Source organism: Pseudopipra pipra, chromosome 3 (genome assembly GCF_036250125.1).
Source record: "Pseudopipra pipra isolate bDixPip1 chromosome 3, bDixPip1.hap1, whole genome shotgun sequence".
Classification (NCBI taxonomy): Eukaryota; Metazoa; Chordata; class Aves; order Passeriformes; family Pipridae; genus Pseudopipra; species Pseudopipra pipra.
In genome coordinates, this window is record NC_087551.1 from 53,270,499 (window position 1) to 53,291,649 (window position 21,151).

A 21,151-nucleotide genomic window follows, 5' to 3' on the forward strand; every position below is an offset into this window, starting at 1 on the left:
TTTACTTTTGTCTTGGTAGTAATATTGGCTAGAAAAATATGTGAACTGTAAGCTTATGATAATTAACTGATCAGTCTGGAGAAGTTGCACAACAATGAAAAATGCAGCTTTCCATACACCTGCCTTAACTTTATTACCCAAATGTAATATCTCATTTCCAGCTAAACCATGCAGCCATGTTATAGAAGCTCTCTTTAATGGGGAGAGGGAGAATATCCACATGCTGAAGATCGGCTGTGTTGTGTTTTACTGGCAATTTCTAGAACATTTGGGAATTAGTGAAAATATTGAATTCATCTTTTCCTAGTGGACAGCCTGGACCTCTTACAGTTCTTATAATTGTTGATCCTACTTTTTTTCCAAGTGAAAATTCATATTAATATTCCAGAAATGATACCCACTTCATTGCTGTTTTGCCACATCTGTCTGAAATCATTGGACAATACTAGTGTTTAAAAATGGTGTCAGTTGCTCTGATCTGAGATTAGGGTATCAGTCTTCTACAGAGTGGACCAAGCCCATCATAACTGTTTGAAGCAATGTGTGTGTGTTGCCATATCTGAAACATTTAACTACTGCACATTAAAAACTGCAGCAGAGAGAACAGGAAGTGAGAGCCCTGTTTCCCTTTCAAGTGCCAGAGAACTACAAATAAGAAAAATATTAGTTTGTGGCAGTGTAACCACTGGAGTTCTTAATGAATATCTGAGACAGTCAGCAAGCAGCTGGGGTGTAGGACAACTGTCAGGGCTCATCACCCACGTGCACTTGTGATATAAATATTCTCTTAGTAATGAACATTCTTTGTGTGGATCTTTATATACTAGTTATTATGAAAGTTAAAGTATTGCTGGTGATAGACAAACCTAGGATGGGAGGGGATTTTGAGGCTTGGCATGTCCAATCCTCTGCTAGTTAAGGCTTTGGACAACTCTATTGATACATTTATCCTATTCGATTTTAAAATAGGGTAGACTGTTTGCATTCTTTGTGCCCAGGTAAGCCTGTTCCAGAAATTTGTTCATGTAATGGTTGAAAACCAGTCTTCTAATTGTCACCTTAGACATATTCCTGGCCAGTGTTATGACTGATCAGTATCTGCTGCCCGTGACCATTGCTTAAGTAGCTCTAGCTCACAAGTACCTGTTGTTAACCCCTTTTTCACACTTCCACGCTTTTCTTCTCTCATGTTTCCAACTCATGAGTCGTAGATTATAGAAGGAATTGTTCTTACTGATCCCTGAAACCTTGTTCTATGTGATTTCATTCTAGAACTGCAGCTTCATCTTCAAGGTCATCCTGCATTTCCTTTATACATCTCCAGTCATGCTCTTAATTAATGCTGTATATTAACTTCAGATGATTAGAGTATTTAATTGGAGTACTTCCTATTGTACTTTATTTGCTGAGACAAATAATGAAAATATAAAGTAAAATTTGTCCCCAAAGTCACCTTGGACAGAATCTACAATCTAATTTACCAGGCCTAGAAGTTCATTCAGACCAATCTATTGTTATCTTACTTGATAACCAGTTTTGCCTTGTTTTAATTCCTATCCTTTTCATTTTGCCAGAAAACTTCCCTTGGGATATTATAAAGATTTCTTGTTTCTTTTTTTTTTTTAGACAAAGTTTCCAGAAAGTTGGATTTATCCTATGTTCTTTGTCTTTAAAAGCATATTTTATCTAATGCTGATGGCAGATTAGTTTAACACAGTCATCTTAGCCATACTGTATGTACATGATATTCCATTTATCTCCACATTTTTAATTTTCTCTCCTTGAATTGATTGTGAAAGCTTCAAGTTACTACATGGGTTATCTGTAGTTTCCAATGTTAGATTGCCCTAATATTCTCATTCCTTCTTTAAACATAGCTGTATAGCCTCATCGGTTGAATAATTTATTAAAATCCATGTTCTTGAGTTTGAATTTTATATGCCAGGTTTTATATGTTGAGAGCTAAAGAAAGTTTAGTTCTCTGCTGAGCTGCATGAATGCAAATTGGCTTGCACCCACCTCAGACATGGACAATTTTTAGTCATTAATTGCTGTCCTGCCTTACTCACCCCCATTGATTGCAGACAGATTTCAGCCTGGTTCAGCCAAGTCCTATGGGATGAGCTTTACCGTGACCCTTGGAGTCTTTATCTATTTGTTGTAGTGAATGTTTGGTGATGTGATTAAGTGGAGCAGGTGAAGTCAGGAATACCAGGAAAGACTCACCACTACTAGTTGTTAATCAATCATCTTACTTTAGCTGAGACACACCTAGGTGCAGTTTCCTTACTTGAATCTGACAAAACATGTGACTTCATCTACCTCTCCCTCTCTCTCCTACCACCGAGGATAGTTATCAAGTCATGCACAGAACTGCAGCACCTGAGGGAATGGCCTGAAGCTGTGTCAGGGGAGGTTTAGGTTGAATATTAGAAAAAGGTTCTTCACCCGGAGAGTGGTTGGGTGCTGGAACAGGCTCCCCAGGGAGGTGGTCACAGCATCAAACCTGACAGAGTTCAAGAAGCGTTTGGATGATGCTCTAAGGCACATGGTGTGACTCTTGGGGATGGTCCTGTGCAGGGCCAGGAGTTGGACTCAGTTATCCTTGTGGGTCCCTTCCAACCTAGCATATTCTGTGATTCTGTGAAAATGATGCCCTGCAGTGATCTTGGAGTTTCTCTTGGAGTGAGAGACGGAGTACATTTAATTTTTTTGTGTTGTCTTCTCCTGTAAGAGGTAGAAGGAATATTTGGTTCAATTTATCACTGTCATTAGAGTGGCAAGTGGAAACACACGCTCTTGCCATAATTTGATAAAAGGGGTGGTTACACTACCTACTCATTGCTTGACATTTGATAACACTTGACATGCTTGTGATGGTTATTTGTCGTTTTTTAAATCGGTGAGAGAAGTCTGAAACAGAGCAAATTCTGATGCATTATGAAAAAAGAATTATAAAAGAAACAGGATCCTTGGTTCCTACTCTCTCCTCATGATAAATCTGCCTTTGCAGTGAGCAGCTAAACTGGTAAGAACATTGCTAATTAGAAAGTATTTAAGGCTTCTTCATTAGTTAAACAGAAAAGAGAGATAAGTGACATTTGCATTTGTCGATGGCTTCTTTATGGTAAGTGAATTGCCGGATGGTCCATGTTGATGTTTTCTGCTTGATTTCCTTTGGCTTCTTGGCTGGGATTGCAACACAGATTATTATTGTCTCACACATCTGCTAGAGGATGCATTTCCATTGTACCTTACTGCTCACAAACACATGAAAAACTTCTATATTCACCACTTGTACGTGTATCGCTGCATCAACATGGAAAGAGACATTCCCTTAGGCGTACAGAGCTCTTGGATATTTCTAACCAACTGTCCCATCTGTGTGCTCTGTGCCTACTTTTAGTTGAATGATGAGCAGCGAGGAGCATGACTTAGGAAGTATTCTTTCTTTCAGTTTTTAGTTGTTATATTATAACTTGTCTTGAATGATTGTGAGTAACTTATCTGCCTGCCAGCAAGGCACAGAGTTACAGGAGTAGTAGCATTATTTGGTGATACTCTTGGTAGCTAAAGGTGCTGAGCGGATTCTTAGTACTTGGTGGTTCATTGCTAGAAACCAAGAAAAAAGTTTAGTATGCATTTCATGCAATGTAGTTAAGCTTTTCACACAATGGCTTTTTCCCCCTCTGCTTTTCTGGGGATTCTAGCATTTGTCTGAGGTTGCTACTCTTCTTGTTTTGAACAAGTGGATTGTTTTGGGTTTTTGTGGCAGGTTTCTGGTAGCAGGGGGCTACAGAGATGGCTTCTCTGAGAAACTTCTAGAAGCTTCCCCTCTGTCTAATGGCTGGCACTGGCTCCAATATGGGACAACACTGGCCAAGGCTGAGCCCATCAGCAACAGTAGCTCCTCTGGGTTAACATATTTAAGAAGGGGAAAAAATCTTGCATGATTGCAGCTGGACAGAGGAGTGAGAATGTGTCAGAGAAACAACTCTGCAGACAGCAAGGTCAGTGAAGAAGGAAGGGAAGTGCTCCAGGTGTCGAAGCAGACCCTGCAGCCCATAGTGAAGACCATGGTGAGGCAGGTTGTTCCCCTGCAACCCGTGGAGGTCCAAGGTGGAGCAGAGATCCACCTGCAGCCTGTGGGGAGGACTCCATGCCAGAGCAGGTAGATGCCTGAAGGAAGCTGTGACTCCATGGAAAGCCCACACTGGAGCAGGTTTGCTGGCAGCACTTGCGACCACATGGGGAACCCACCCGGGAGCAGTTTGTTCCTGAAGGACTGCACGCTATGGGAGGGACCCATGCTGGAGCAGTTTGTGAAGAACTGCAGCCCGTGGGAAGGGGTCATGCTGGAGAAGTTCATGGAGGACCGTCTCCCATGGGATGACCCAACATTGGAGCATGGGAAGAGTGTGGAGTCCTTCCCATGAGGAGAAAGAAGTGGCAGAAATGACAATGTGTGATGAACTGACCACAACCCCCATTCCCTGTCCCCATGCTGCTCAGGATGGGGAGGGAGAGAAAACTGGTAGTAAAGTTAAGCCTGGGAAGAAGGGAGGGATGGGGAGAAGGTGTATTTAAGTACTGGTTTTATTTCTCATTATCCTACTCCAATTTGATTAATACATTAAAGTAATTTTCCCAAGTCAAATCTGTTTTGCCCATGACTGCTGAGTGATCTCTCCTTGTCCTTATCTCAACCCAGGAGCCTTTCCTTATATTTCTTTCCCCTACCCAGATGAAGAAGGGGGTGATAGAGCAGCTTTGGTGAGCACCTGGTGTCCAGCCAGAGTCAAACCACCACACTGACTTGGTATTTTAGCATCTGGAGACACTCGTATTTGCTAGACCAGAAGAAAGAATCTGCCTAAGAGGTTCCTGTATCCCAGATGGAAGTGGTAGACATTTTAATTCACCAAACATGAATGTGTGTGTGTGTGTAAACGGGACAGAGAGGTGTACTGCAGCAGAGAAAAAAATATGTTAAAAAATTTAAACCATGTTTTGTTTAACTCATCATTATCAGTCCCATTTTTCTTCCAGACAGGTTTATCACAAGTATGTCAGTAGAATAAATCAAATGTACTACTGTAATGGAGCTGGCATGGGCAGATTTAGTCACAATATACTCACCATTTACTTTACTGGAAAACTTCTCAAGCAATGTTTCCAGCAAAGTAGTCCATGGTTGCTATAAGTAGACAGATGTAATTTTGCCCATTTTTATAGCATTTGCTGTTGTGACATCAAAGATAGTCTGTGGTGCTTTTTAAAATATTAATAATTTAAAAAAAAACCCAGCCAGGAAGTGCTGATTTGACCTTGAATTTGGATGATTTTTAGGAATATGTATCTCCTTGCATACTCTTGTGTGCTCATTCCCAGCAAAGATCCAGAATGTTATATAGTGGAACAAATTTGTGCTTGCATGATAACTTTTTTCTTAATTCTGTGGATATTCTCTACAGTTTTGTTGCCAGTTTTACCTGAAAGAATACTGGTTACCCAGCCTCTAAGATATTTCATCTTTGATAATATGAATTCCATTGTAGAGTTAAATCCAAATTTGAATGTTTAAAGACAATACATTTTGTAGGGGTTGGCTTTCTTACTCCCTTCCACTTAGTACTAGAAGTAGAAAGAATTTAAATATTAAACTTGTTCCTGTGATTATGTCCTTAGGCTTTGCATTTGAAATTACTCATTCTCTAAGGTAATACTAATATTTTAGTATTTCCCCCTTGATTTTTTTTTTTTTTTTAGTTATTCAGCTATGATGATGCTTCTGTGCTCTTTGGGAGTGGTTTGTAGGAGCAGATCCAAATGAAGTCTCCTTCTACTGCAAAAGAAGGAAGAAGAGACAGGATATGGATGCTAAACTGAACAACAAGCCATACATCCTTCCTTCCTTCCTTCCCTCCCCCTGTTAGTTCTGCATACAATGTGCAGCAGGATGTCTTTTTTCACTTTGGATTCTTTCCGTGTAACTTTTTTAACTTTTGCCATTTAAAATAACATTTACTGTTGGTTCCCCATCATCAGTAACTCATTCTGCCAACAGCAAAGGCTATAAAAATGGGCAAGACTATATAGACCTACATCTGCCAGTCCTGTAGATTACAAAGCAAAAACAAAGATGAGGGTGAAGGGAGGAAAAGACGGGTCATCTGGACAAAGCAATACAATATTCTGTTTGCCTACTTTCAGTGTGTTATCCTGATTTCTTCTGTTTATGTTGTCTGATGATCATTCTACCCTATTTTACTCTTCCCACATTTATGCTTTCTCCTGATTGCTTGTGTATGTTAGTTTTACTGCTTTGTAAAGGACAAATGTGTTTAATGGTCACTTTGTAAAATCAGGGAAAGGACACAGGGTTTTTTTCTTATTAGCTAGCTACCTGAGATCAAACTCTAGATCCTTTATGCTACAGTAAAATCTGTCTCAGGTGCATGTTGCTTGGAGGTATGGGGGAGAAGGGCATTAAAACCCAGAAGGCAAGTAAAAAGAGCAGAACTGGGAAACAATAGGAAAAAATATCCTTTGCATCACCTTACCCTGAAGAAAATGTTACTTAAAAGTCACTTTAAGTTTTAGGGGTTGGCTTACCTTTTGTATACCCAGGAGCGACAGTGGTGGAGGTCAGTAGGCATTCATGTGTACTCATATACGGAAGAGAGACTCAAAATTACTTTAAAAGTCCAGAGGGAAGGAGAAAATTATTGAGGCTTGGTGAAGGAAGAGAGGTAAAAGCATAATAAAATAAACAGACAAGGCAGACTCTATGTTAAGGTTTTAAAGACAATGGATGGTTGTTTGGTGGGATTGTGTAAAATGCGTTTTTTCTGCAAAAGTGGTAACTCTTGGGGTATTGCATGTTATATAGGCTCTGAAATATCAGGAGCCACACATGACTCCAGGAGGAAAAGATAAAAGAATTCCCTCAAAAAAAGAGTTTGGGGGAAGAAAAGCCATGAGGCATTGGTTCTGCAAAGATAGGGAAATGAGAGAGTAGTCAAATCTTTGGCATCTGTGTGGAAAGTGTCAGTCTTGATATTGAGCTTGACCTGGGCATCTTAATAACATATGGAAAAACAAAGTATCAGGATGACATCATGCTGAGTTATTTGCATGTCTTTCCCTAACTTTCATTTGGAGTCTGTCTACCATGTTTTTTCTTCCCAGAAAGTCTCTTCATGGGCTGTAAGCTGCTCTTTTGGGCCTAAAATTTCCATTTCCCTCCCTTCTTCAGTCCATGCTGGTCAATTCTTGCCGAGAGGAGCTGGTCCTGCTCTGCATGGACAGGACAACAGCAACACCCAGGCAGATAGATTGTTGTCCTTCACAATTTCTTTATTGCTAGCTGTCATGATTTTACTGCAAGATGGGTGGTACTTGTTTTAATTACCATCCCAGTTGCTGGTGTCAGTAATTAAATGAGAATCTCAACTTTCACTTAAAAATAAATCTCCAGCATTTGTAGCTGTTGAGAAAGAGTTTGAAAATGTGGTAATGTGGTGTGAATTATACTCTAGAGGCTTAAAGGCCAGGAAACAAAACAGCAAATTCTAAAACCCCTTTATTTTATTGCTATTTTATCATCTTAGGTTGCTTAAAATCCTCTTTTTTTTTTTTTTTTTTTTTTTTTTTTTTTTTTGGTGACTCCTTTATGATTTTCAACTATATGGATTGAGAGTACTGCAGAAAAAAATTTCCACTTCTAAGAATTTTAATTAGAATTGCCATGTAAACATCTCTTCAGCTTTTAAGCAGCCAATTGAGGAAACATAAAGAGAAAGAACATCATTTTTATATGAATTTTCAGCATTGTTGGATAGATTTTGAGTTTACACATAAATGTAATTGAAAGGTACAGTTTGTCAGTAAGTAGAGCTGGGCAGTGCTGCCTCTGGCTTTTACATTGTGCCAGCTGCTATGTAGATGGACTCCAAACTTAGTAAAGTTGCTAAACTATTGGTAAGAAGAAGTATCATGAATTGTGGTCATTGTTCCAGGGCAAAATTATCTTTTCTTCTTAAAGCTTTAAGGGATTCAGGACTAAGTTGTGTTGTCTCAAACAATGGTGTGCTCATCCAAGGAGAACTGCGGAGCGCATTTAATTATCTTCACTGGTTCTCTCATCACAGACTGTGCTGATTATAGATAGTGCTCCTTCAAAGCAGCTTTTAGCTGTTAGGTTACTTTGGTAGATCAGATACGCACATTGCTTCAGGCAGTCTCAGATGTCCAGCTGCTGTTTGGAAAGCAGTTTCCAAGCATAGTTGCTACTTGCTTTGACCTCTTCTGCAAATTTGTGTTCCTTCTGGGTGTGGCATTTATTGCCATGGTCTAGTTGACATGGTAGTGTTAGGTCATAGGTTGGATTTGATGGTCTCAGAGGTCTTTTCCAACCTTATTGATTCTATGATTCTCTTCCCCTATTGTAATTCTACTAGACACTGAAAATATTTGCAGGTAAGAGCAAATACTTGTCCTGTTCCTGTCCTGTAACCCTCTAACTTTATTTGTTTTCTTTCGAGTGCAGATTTTAGTAATGTGCCTGATGTCACATCCAGTTTGAAAAGGAGCAGTACTGATGGCACTCTGGACCAAGTGCCACACAGGGAGAAGACTGATCCACCTTTCAGGGTAAGAACATGTTGGACATAACAATCCTTATGAAGAAAAAGATAGTGTTGTAGTGTTAATGCTCTGCATTTTGTTGGAAAGAATTAGGGTTAATTCTTTCCACTAATTTGGAAAATTTTGTATGTATATTAACTGTACGTAGTGTTTTATTATCTTGAGGTCACCCTGACAAGTCAGCAAGATACAGCACAGCTGCTGCATCTCCAAGAGCAGTTTGACAGGGGAAAATGGCAAACAGGTAGAGAATTATCAGATTTATCTTTCTGTGTTCCTTGAACCCTGTTTCTGCAGAGAACACTAAAGCTGTTACAGCTTTCTAATTGATTCAGTTTGGTTTGTGTTTTCTTTTTGCTGATAATTCCAGGGCTTGCTGTTAAGATTGTATTGACCACAGCAATACTTATTTAATGTCAGTAATTTTAAACTGGACTGCAGACTTGGAGAGGTGCAGTGTTTGAGAGCGAGTGATTCCCACACTCTAATTTGGAGAACCTTTATGTGTCTGCAGTTACTGTTTGACTTCAGCTGGAGTAATGGATGCTCAAACCTTCTCTCTGTCAGGACTTTGGAGGTTGAGGCAGGAAAGCACAAAGTTAGTGTCCACCTTCAAATGCACTGCACTAGGAAGAGCAATTTTTCGTTCATTTTGCTCTGAGTCAGGCAAATTGCAACCTGTGCCCAGCTCAAGTGCATGTTGTTTTGAACCTCCCAACAGCTAGCATGGGTAGTGTTTTCACGTTGGTGGCTGTGATTTTACCAGGCACTGCCATTCTGACAACAGAAATGGTGGGTTTTTTTTAAATTCTTTTGATGAGTTGATTGTATCTCCAAGCAAATTTGTGATAACACTTGTGTTACACTCTTGCATAACAGGAATGGAGTTAGAGTTTTTATCGTTCTGGAATATATTACTGTCTCATACAACATCCTGGTTGTATGAAAAATTGGTGGAGATGAGGCAGAATGTAAAAACTCCTAAGACTGGAACAGGGAATGTATATTGTGCCTCTAATCATACAGGCTGAGAGGAGCTATTCGTCTCTTACTTTTTGAATTACTTTGTAACCTACTTCAGTCTAATATAGGTGACTTTATGCCATTTCTCTAGAAAATAAGGAGAAGCCTGGTGATTGTGGGTCTTCAGCCCATCTCCTGCTGCACAAGGGGATTCCCACAGAGATGATCTATATCCTGTATAACACATTGCTTATGCTTCCCAAAAGCCTTTGCAACCCCACAAGAATAAACTGCCCCCCATGCACTGTGTGGAAATATATGGCTGACCTCCTGCTGGAGGGGAGTAGATTCTGGGGCATCAGCTTTGCTTTAGCAGAAGAACAAAGCCAATCCTGATCGTCTGTGTCAAATACACCAGATGCCAGAAAATGAGAGAGAGTTGAGGAGGACTTAAATACAGAGAGAACAATTTATGTACACTAGTTGTTGCTCTGAATGCACTAAATTTTCTTCAATGCTTTGAATTACATGCTGCAATTAAAGGTTAAAAAAAGAGGGGAAAACAGTCTATTCCCTATTCTCTCTCCAGCATCAAATCTGTCAACATCCAGCAGTTATTATGCTTTTGCATGATTTGCTGAAATAACTGCCCATGCTGTATTGCAGTTCACTTCTTGGGTTGACATGTGGGTCTGCTAGTGTCATTCTAAAAATTACCTGAGGCTGTCCTAGTTTTGTAGGTACAAGGGGGGAAAACAGCCTGGCAATCAGAGGCAGTCTGACTTGGACTGCAGCTGTAAAGGAGTCTGTGACAGCTCTACAATTTCTGCAAATGGTTTGAAATTGATTGCTGTCTTTCTGTTGGAAGGTGCCTATTACTGTCAGAGCTTTTTGTCTGACCCTTTTGATTTCTCCAATAGATGTAGAACTGAAAAAACCCCAAACCTAACAGTAAGTTTAGGTGGCTTATTTTGTGTGTGCTTTTGTGATTGTGTGTAAAAAGGAATTAAAATTATTTCTGTTTTCATAGCTGTGATTTGGGACTGCTCACCAGATGCACAGTAGCTATGGCTAATAAAAGCTAGTTTGAGGAAATTGTGCAGCCTCGAAAAGCATAGCATCTGGATTTGGGTTTCTGGGTTTTTTTTCCTTTGCCTTCTGTTTCCTGCATATGCTGACTTGACCTCCCACGCCTGCAGGACAACAGTAGTGCAGACACCTCAGCAGTAGGCAAGTAGGCGACGTTACAGAAGTGTGGGGGAGAGGAGATCTGTAAGCACAGCTCTGTGGAGGAGACGATTCTGAGCACAGCCTGGAACAACAGGCAGTTTGGGATTATTTCAGGGAGACACAGCTAGAAATGCTCACTTTCCAGTTGACAGCAACTGTAGATGTAATTTTTTGGCTCTGAGGGGCAGGCTCCTTTGAAGTTTGGTTGTCCTATAACATGTAAGTAAATAAAAAAAGTAGTCTTAAAGCTTTGGATTTAATGGTTGCATGTCTGATTTCTAGATTTCATGTTTCTCATTTTGAGCATTTTTGTTTCATTGTTTTTCACTATTTTCTTCATCTCATATCAAGCTAAGGTTAGGCATTATCTTCACTGAAAGTACAATAAGGCATTTCAGAAGTGCCTTGTAATCTCAAAGAAATAAATGTTTTGCTGCATGTGTACTACATTCAAACATGCATCCGTTCAGTCTAATTAAGAGGGCAAGAGAGGATCATATCATTCCAGAAATAGAAGCTGTTCCTTAAGTTATAAAATATTATTAAAAACACATGGACATCGATAACCATCCCTTCCAGATGCTCATTAGTTCTGACAGCTCTGTATTCTCTGGGATACCCCATTTATACTTTAATACCTTTAACCTTATTTTCTGTTTTATTTAACAAAGATAGATATTATAACTCTAACACATTCTGTTGCAGTACATTTTCAAACTGTGTTAAAATATTGTTTCTGTGGCAGCAGCATCTCATCCTTGCTATTGTTCTTCAGTATGTAGGTGTATTGTTGACAGAAGAATAGGTGACCTCAGAAAATTGAGAGTTGAGTATGCCTGTCAGTGTAATTAAATTTAGTGGTGTTTAATCATTTTGAGAACTAATTGTCTGTGCTCCTAGTGCTCAGTTAAATCCTGGTATGTTGACAGTTGCCAAGAATCAAGCGCTCTGTACATCAAAGTAGCACAAAGTCGAATAAATGAAAAATGCAACTTTCCCTTTAGCTGCTCATAATTTCTAATTGCAAACTGTATTGGCTAGAAATGTTTTCTCCAGCCCACAGTTTATTTTAAGATGAAGTTTAATAGTCTGTTACTAACTTGCTTATCTTTACTTTGTATTTTCAGTATATTGAAAATGCCCTTTTATGAAAGATAAACATAGCTAAAATGTGAAATTGTACTATATAAGTAGTTATTATTCTAAGGTCTCTTGAACAAATGCTGTGATCTGACTTCCAGTTGTCCTGAATCTTTTGAATATCACCAGAGAGAGGTATTTCTGAAATCATATTAAATATTATAGACAGAAAGAAGCAACTTCATATAAATGCATGTGTGAGAAGGGGTAGATGTATTTTCACTTTAAATATTTTACAGATCGTACAAAAAAAAGGTCATAAGAAAAAACCTTAAAGTATACTCTGCAAATATTTCACATCTTCATTATACTACCAGCTGTATCTTAGCGGTCTTTAAGAAACTCAAGAAACTCAGTAAAATTAGCTAGTCTGATGCTTTGTAATCATGATAAAAATAATCAGTGAATGCGGAATGGTTTTACGGTAGCATCTTCAAAAATTAACATTGCAGATGTGTAAGTGGAAGCAACTGTGATGAGAAACCTTGAATGTTAACAATAATTTGCTTTCTAAAGAATGACCAACTAGTTTCATTTTGCAGTGCTTTTGAAGTGGTGCTAAATTTCTCTCAAACAATGAAGTAAAATTGATCCCAGGAATAAACTGGGTATAGAAACTTAGGGAAATTGCCTTTGCTGTTGCCTCTTAAAATAGTCACTTTGCTCTCAGAATGGATTATTGATCATACACCAATGTGTGCGTATGAAAACAAGTCTATCCATAACATCTCTTAATAAAAAATAAATACAAAACTCTATACACTGCAGAGACAAAAAGTGAACTTTTTTTCCCCCTTGGGAATACCATTCTTAATGCAATTAACAGAAGTTATGGTTAAAATTCCTGAACACCTTTCCCTAGCTTGAGCTTATTCAGATTATCTCAATCACCCTCCTCTTCTGTTCTACAACTGTGTTCACTTTCCCTTCACCTGGTAAGGAAATAGGAATTCATGACAGGTCTGATCAGCAGAGTTCATGGCACCTTTGGCAAATGCAAATCTGCATCTCCTGCAGGATGGAGCATTTTCATCAAAGCTTTCAGCTTTTCATAGGGATGAGGTGCAGGCCAATATAATGGCCCTGCTTGAAATGTCCATATTGATAGATATAGGGGAAAAAAAAGAAGGTAGCAAAAAACATATGCTTGTGTGTTTCGGAAGTCTGATTTTTGGATCTTTGAGTTTCCTATGTCAAATCATCCTTCCAGTGCTTTTGAAGCTTGTGTATTCTGTTTATTGTGATGCCAGTAGTGGACATTCCTGCATTTGCCAGTGCAGTGAGAAGTACATGTTTCCATGGAGTCTGCATGCCTTGGACCATGGCGAGAAATCTGGATTTCCCTGCGTGAATCTCCCTGCACGCAGTGCCACTTCTCATGACAAGGAGCCAATGTGCAAATGTGCCTGACTTGGCAACTCTTGAGGGTTTTTTTCAAGCCCTTCCAATCTAAAGTATATGTGCAATTGAGAAACTCACTTGCATGTCTGATGGTGCCCAAGAGGTGTGAATCCAGAGCAAGAGACTGGATCAGAAAGCAAACCCATCTCCCGAGTTCTACATCATTCAGATACCTCAACAAGCTTCCCAAAACAGTGCTCTCAATAGATGCAAAATACATGTGTCATGGTTTCTAAAAAGAAATCCCTCTGTTACCTATTAGCTGATTTCACACAGATATTTCTGTAATGAAAATCAGCAAGTATTGTAAAGAGTTTGATGCATTTTGTGATTTTGGCCTCTTGTACATACAGCATAGCAAAGTACTGGAGAGATGGTTTTCATAAGTTGAAGAAATGAATATTTTGTCTTCAAACTGTCTAAAACTGATTTCAAAACCCCTTCATTAGCAGCAGCACTACATCCATCGACTTCTTATGCAGATAGAATAATTTAAGGGCAAAAGTCCTCAGGTATAATATACATTCCTAAGGTATAATATACATTCCTAAGGTATAATATACATTCAGGCCTAGGTTCAAAGCTGGATGAAAGACTGTGTATCCCATTGCTGGTCTGTCTAAATGCTGAATTGTTAACGGTTTGATTTTGGTGAGAGGAAGGGGGCAACTGTGACAGTTGTCATGGAATGGTAGGGGTAGAAAGTAGTTAGTAATTATTACACATACAGTGCAATCCCAACAGAAAATTTATACAATTGTTCAGTTTTCGTGGATGATTTGAATGGTATTTTATCTTCCAGAGGAATGCAAGTGGATGCTAGGAATGATTTATTCCTCTGATTTATTACCTAGAAAACATTATATGGTGTAAACTGTAGCAGATGTGCTGTGGAGTAGTTCAAGGCACCCTTATTCAAAAGACACCTAACAGTCTTTTATTGGCACTGTCAGTAAATGTAATCCTATATATTATCTGAATCATATATATTTTATGAAATATATATTATATATGTTGTGGCTCATTTATTTATTTTGGTCTGATGATGACACTCCCACTCTCAGAAATGAGTTTGGGATCATCAGTCTGAGTGCATGTATATAAGAAGTGGATAATTGTCTTTTAGTGTGTAGATGTCAAGAAATGTTTATTCTTTCCCACCAAAGTTAACCAGTTTCCTAGTGTGACTTTTCAGTGAGAAAGTTAAAGATTTAACAAAGTATAATGAACTAGAAGGAAGATTTGCAATTATATGGTGCATAAAACATAAAACCTGACAAGTATAATTTGTACCTTGATTACATTTGGAATGGTGTGGTTATGTATATATATCTACATGTGTCTGCTAGATTTCAGAGCTGTATTTCTCTCCATTTGGTATAAGCGGCATCATTCTTGCTAGCCAGTTAGTGAACCCTACCACCAGAATATCCCTTAAGAAACATTAGCATTGAAATAAAACAGTGGGAAACTAAAAAAAACCAACAAACAAAAACCCAAACCAAACCAAAAAAAACAAACACCTGAAAAAAGTGTACGTGGAGTAATTTTGTTAAGCAGATTGTAAAAATTAAAAATCTTGGAAAGTGAATGTTATTACTAATCAAGTAAACACCAGCTGTTTAGCTACATTGAAAGAAAGCCCAGCAGAAATGACCAGAAGCTCACAAGAGCCCCAAATCTATATCTGACATGGAGGCAATTCCAGTTAAACATGATAGCTTCTCATTAGCTCTATTTTGCATTGCCCAGGCAGTTCCCACTTGCACAGCGTGTTATTAATTGCAGGAGAACTGCCTCCCTGAAGGTTATTCAGCATCCATAGGACATTGAGGATCTTTCCTTTATTTTAATCGTGAGAACTTCTCTTTAGCAGTTGATGAGATCCAAAAGCTTGGGGAGTAGTCTGCAATTAACATCCTTTTTCTTGTTCTTTGTTGGAGAAAGATTAACAACATGGTACTCTCAAAATCATGTATAGCCTCTGCAATCCAAGTGTCATTTTCTTCCAGATGTGACATGGATTTAGGGAATCTTAGAGCTAACATGGGAAAATAGCAAGTTTCTCAGCAGTGGTTTCCTTGATTCATTTGTGCCTGGAGGGGACAGTTCTGCATCAAAAGCATGACAGAAGCCTGTGGGGAGCTCTGCTAATTATTGTGCTTCCCTTGCAGATAGCCCAGCTTGTGGTGAGCCAAACCAGAGTTGCTGGGTCCAGCAGTGTGGAGCTGCCGCCAGACCCCTGCTGTCTTCATGTGCCTTTTGAGAAGGGTAGCAGTGATATGAATGAAACTGTAGCCTGTTAGAAGTCCATAATAATTTTTCTAATTAATCTAGGTTTCAGGATATTAATCTATCACTAGAGAAGGCACCAGAACTGATGGACTATAGGTTACCGAAAACTTGCTGTAAGCCTACCAGTGAGTGCTACTGCCCAGTCCTGGTTTTCACTTTGTTGCGTTAATCCTGCAGTTCTGCATCCCTACGGATGGCCCAAAATACAAATACAGGAGTTGCCTGTCTTGGCTAACAGAGTCAAGGAGCTTCAAGACCATAAAGTATGGAAGGTGCTATATCTAATATGAACTTGTAACCAGACATCAGGTCAAGCTGTAGATGGAGACCTGCATGCACAATTACTTGCAGGGAGGCACAAGAACAGCAGGGAAGAAGACCAAATGGAGACTGTGCAGTTCTTGCATGCAGAGCTGTGACCTTGTGGTGCTCTGTTTTATGCTATTACATTCAGACACTGGGATCTAGGAGGGAGCTGGTATTTGTTGTCTTTCCTCCGACTGAAGGAAACGTCCTCTCAAAAGTACTGACACAGTTTTTGGTGTAAAACATGCAGATGGTTTTGATCAGGAAAAGAAATTGTGTTGTGTTGATGCTTGCAAATTAAGGAAGCCAGTGGGAGATGACTTATAATGCAGCTTTTCTTTGTAGTCGTCTGGGAAAAATACATAAGGCTTACCTGCAGGTGAAAAGGGAATCATATGACAACAGTCCTGAATCATTACAACAGGATATGGTTAGCAGTGGCTCTCGAGACGCCTGTGACTTCATTGATGAAGGGCAGGAAGCTGCCTGGGAGTCCACCACCCTGGGCCTCCAAAAGCAGCCCCGGTCACCTGCAGTGCAGGATATGACGGCAGCATTTCACTTTGCAATGAAAGGCAGAGATATCTAATCACACTTCTGACACACACAGGGAACTGGGTATCCTCTCTGCCAGCTGCAGAATATTTGGAGAGTTTTTTTAAATTTAATCAAGATAGTGTTCAGTTACAGTGCTGACAGTAACATATGTGTTTTTTCCTTGCAATGCAAAAGCATTTAAGCCGATTTTTAATGCATGCCGAGGTATGTGATGTGTCCAGCAGTTGCTCATAGGACACAAAGTCACTTTAAAGTTGCAGAAAGTTTCAGTAAAGGATTTCAGACAAATACTGCATCCTGGGTACCATCATACACTTTGATGAAGCTTTGATTCCTATTTTGATCTGTCAGGAACATGTAATGATAAAGGTAGACCTGAAATGCCAAAACTGAAAAAAAATCTGCTACTTGCAAAATCCAAGATAACAAAAAGACACCTGAAAGGATGGAAGAGGGAGGAGAATTATAAAAAACTATGGGGTCAATTAAGTCAGATGCACAGGGAGGTTCCATGAAACAGATTTTCATGTTTCATTACCTGTTGCCTCTTTACTTGTTAACATACTGTGAGCAGACATAGACATCCTCTCACATGGTATTTATTTCCTTCTGTGACAGCAGAATCCTTTTGTAGTAGCTAAACAAAGCCTTGTGAAAACCAGGGGAGAGGTTGATGTGGAGTTCAGAGAATCTATATTTGTCTTTACAGGGGAGTTATTGCATCTTTTAACATTTGAAATGCAATATGCTGGCTACTAACAAGAATAGGTACTAGTTGCCTTCTCTGCCTCCAAAGGTTGCACACCACAAAACTGTATTGTGAAACATGAGTGCAGCTGCAAAGATAATGTTGCCATAGTTTCTAATTCAACACTTGAGAAAAGTTTTTGCATTCAGCACGAAACACTTTGAGTGAGAATGTTACAAACAATATTTAAGATGCTTAAAATTAGAAATAAAACAGGAATTCATTTTAAACATTTGGAATGCTAACTAATACTTTTTAGCACTGGAATTTATAAGGAAGTGTCTTCACTGTGGTCAATTATGCTTTGAAAATAGATTTTGAAGGCGTTTTAAAACCCATGTTATTAGTATAATAAGCATGATAGGAAAATATTCTGAAAAATCATCCACCCACAGTTATAAAAAGTAAAAAACAGAGTCTCTCTAAACCACTGTAGAGATCTGGAGACCAGCTGTATTAAACCTGAGCTTATAATGCTTGGGGACCACTAATGTCGCAGAGCTCCTGCTGATCCAGGGTACGTATGTACATATTATATATATTTATAGATGTATGTGTGTGTGTGCTCACGTGTGCGTGTGTGTATACATATATATGTTGTGTATACGAATTATGCTTCTGTGTCACCAGTGGTCCAGATGTTACAAAGTGCTCAGTTGTCCTAGAGGCAAGCCACTGTTTCCTTTTATTCAATGTGAGCAAAATTAGCCTTTTACCTTCATGCATTAAGGGCAAAAGCAGGATGGGAAATGAACTTTATGCAGATAAGCACACCTACACGTATCAGGACAATAGAGGGAAGCCTGCGTTATAGAGGATGTTACTGTTATGGTAACTATCAAGCCTGGTGCCACTGAAATGGAAAGATGAAAACCAGATGTCTGTAAAGGGAATGTGTGTTACTGAAAGTACACAGGAATAAACAACAAGGCTATGTCATTTTTCCAGTGATCTTAAAAATATTTCAAGGTGATGGATAATTTTACATGTAAATTTTACATAGGAGAGATTTTTGAAAAGGGCTTGAGTGTTTATTGTGTGCTTCTAGAGAACGAAGGCTAAAGAAAACACTTTCATTCATTTGGTTTATTCTAGTTTATGTTGTTCCCTTTTTTGATTTGTCCAGGTTCCTCAATAGGAGTTGGAAAGATTACTAAAACATAATTGTCTTTTTTCTAATGAATACACATTTTAAAAAAGCTGTTAATTGGTAACATCTTTTAGCTGGCATATGGCTAGCTAATAATGCAGGCTTAATTAGCAAATCTGGGGAAAGAATAACTTCCTAATATGGAATAAAAAAGGCCTGTCATTGTTTTTCATCAAATTGATGATATGGCTTGGACTGGAAATTTAGCAACCTTTTTTTTTTTTTTTTTTCCCAGTCCCAGTGGATAAACTCTGTTTTAACATGTATCTGTTACAAAGACAGAGTTTGAAAGTGCCACAACTAATGCAGATAGGAAAGGAGGAAACAGTACCTTTCCAGAAAGTATAGTCATACATTTAATAAACATAGATCTGGTGATCTGTCCTCTGTTATTTTAAAATGTCATATGCAGTACTGTAAGTCTTTAATTTCCACAGACTACTTATTTTTTATTTTTTTTCTTCAGACTTGCTCTTTGGATCCCTAGGGTCTGTGGACTACTGCAAAGGCAACCACTAGTGGTGTATAAGAACAGTATCCTTGTACATGTTACAAAATAGTCCCTGTAACTGGGATTTCTAAACCAGGCTGTACATCCCATGAAAAATGAAATGTTATGGAGCAGGCAAAACCTCTCTCAGTCCTTTGAGACCATTTCCTCAGTTTTGTGTTATATAATCATCTCATACATTGAACTCAATATCTGTTTCCAAGAGAAAGAAAGAGCATAGCTAAACAAGAAGTTCCTACTACTGTGATACATTCTCTGTGCCTTATCAGCAGCATGTTGTTTCAGGGCTCCGGAATTGTTTTTCCTCTGATAGGCAGCCTCTCAGTGACTGAGTTTGGCAAATGTTGAGCTGTCAAGTTGTGCTAATGATTTGGAAAGAGATGGATGTAAGTTTAATTGCAGTAATTAAAGGAGAAAGCTGTGTTATTCCCTTGCTTGTATGAAGGTGAATGTCTGAATATCCTTGAAACCTCTGAAGCAGTGCACACATAACTAAAGATACAGATACCCAGGCTTGGGGGTTCATTTGGATTCAAGAGAAGGGTTTACTAGAGAGCAATAGGCAGTGGCAAGGGCGGTGTTGAATGAAGCTTCATATAGCTGAACTTCCCTGCACTCTAGGAGTGCTGTGGTAGGGGCAACAAGGGAGTTGATGTGTTTTATTATGCCACTGCTGTAGTTCTCCTTTTATTAATGAATTGCTTCTCAGTCTTTTATCTCTTCAGCTCAGTGTTGTCATGTCCTGTAATGTTTTATTAAAAGTTACATTTTTCTTAATCTATCTATAGGCTTGATTGGTTTTGTGCAAATATATCCACATCAGGACTTTTACTTTCAAGCCTGAATTTATTACTGACCCCAGTTTAAATTTCTTTTTATTGATGTAATTATGGCTAAAAAGTTCAAACAAAGGACAAACAAAATTATGTAAAGAAATCATCCAGAGAGCTGCCTATTTGTTTTTCACTTTATCATTGTAAAAGTATTTGTATGCCACAACATTTAGCAGCATATACCCTTGAGAGAGCATCAGTCTATTGATAATTCATGTTGACCTTCAGGGCAGTCAGCACCCTCTAGATATTTTTAGGTATTTGGCTAACTTTCTCAAAGCACCTGATGTTTTGTTTATGCAGTAAATTTCACAGGCACGGAGGCAGGTATATTTCTAGGGAGATTAAACCCATCTTCCCTTGCCATAACTCCACTTTGTCCTGCACTCACTACATCAAGATATATAAAAAAAAACTCATCTGGCACCTTTTCCCTGTATTTGTAGCAATAAAGGCAGGCACGGCAGGTCTGTTTGTGCTCTCATGCACTGCTTAACCCCGTTGCACTGGGATGTTGTCAGTGCCTTTGATTTTTGTTAATCGGCACAAAAGAGAAATTTGAGCAGCTGAGCTCAGAGAGAAGGTGTGTTCGTGGGGGATCACAACGTTCATGACTTCCTTCTGAGGGCCCTTTTCCTTTGGCAAAGTTTGTATTCACAAGCCACAATGCCTGCCTTCAGGAGGAGTAAAACCAGAGCTAAGAGTTTAGCGTTGGCTCGCAAAACCCAGCAGCAGGCAGCAGCAGCTTATGGCTCTCTGCACAGGATGTTTTCTGTGGTGAGTTCTGCAGTGGCATGGGTTAAACTGGGGGTGATGCTTAATCAGGCTAAGGTGATGGGGCTGCAGAAGCATGCTGAGCTGCCAGTACTTGATAAATAGTGACTGTCCCAGTAATCAAATAATGGATTCTGGTAACATGTAGTTGGTGGGTGAATTTATACCAGTAGTCTGCATGGGAAAAGGTTTGGACCTTGTGAAGTTTGAGGGAGGGAAGGGTGGGTTGGTTGCCTGCATTGTTTGCTGCTAGGCTCCAGCAAATCGTTATTTCTTGCATCTGTCAGAGAAAGGACTAAGTAAGATCCATATTTTGACAAGAAGTGGGATGGTTTTAAAAAGATTTTTGAGGGAAATTTGGAAGTAACTGTAGCATGAAAGTTTTAACTGTTTCTCTTTTTTTCACAAATAAATTAGGATTGTGGAAATAAGGAGGAAAAAATATGATCTATAATCAAGATATTGTGGGGAAATATAAGAAGGCTGTAAATATGTTACACAGGTGGTAGAAAAATACATGAGCCTTCTGCAATAAAATTGACAACATCAGGATAAGGACATGGGGAAGGAAGAGCTTGAATGTTTTCACAAAA

General features: G+C 39.0%; 1 protein-coding gene across 4 annotated transcripts in view; it reads left to right on the plus strand.

Annotated features, from left to right (window-relative positions):
* TIAM2 (TIAM Rac1 associated GEF 2) overlaps window positions 1-21,151 on the plus strand; it is a 91,761-nt gene that overhangs the window by 51,331 nt on the left and 19,279 nt on the right. For 3 of the 4 annotated variants that reach the window (XM_064649213.1, XM_064649215.1, XM_064649214.1), the window contains one exon: window positions 8,552-8,655. In XM_064649213.1, the coding sequence (XP_064505283.1) occupies window positions 8,552-8,655 (104 nt within the window). Of the gene's footprint in view, window positions 1-8,551; window positions 8,656-10,767; window positions 11,062-21,151 lie in introns of those variants that run through there. The other variant, XM_064649216.1, reaches the window with a different exon arrangement.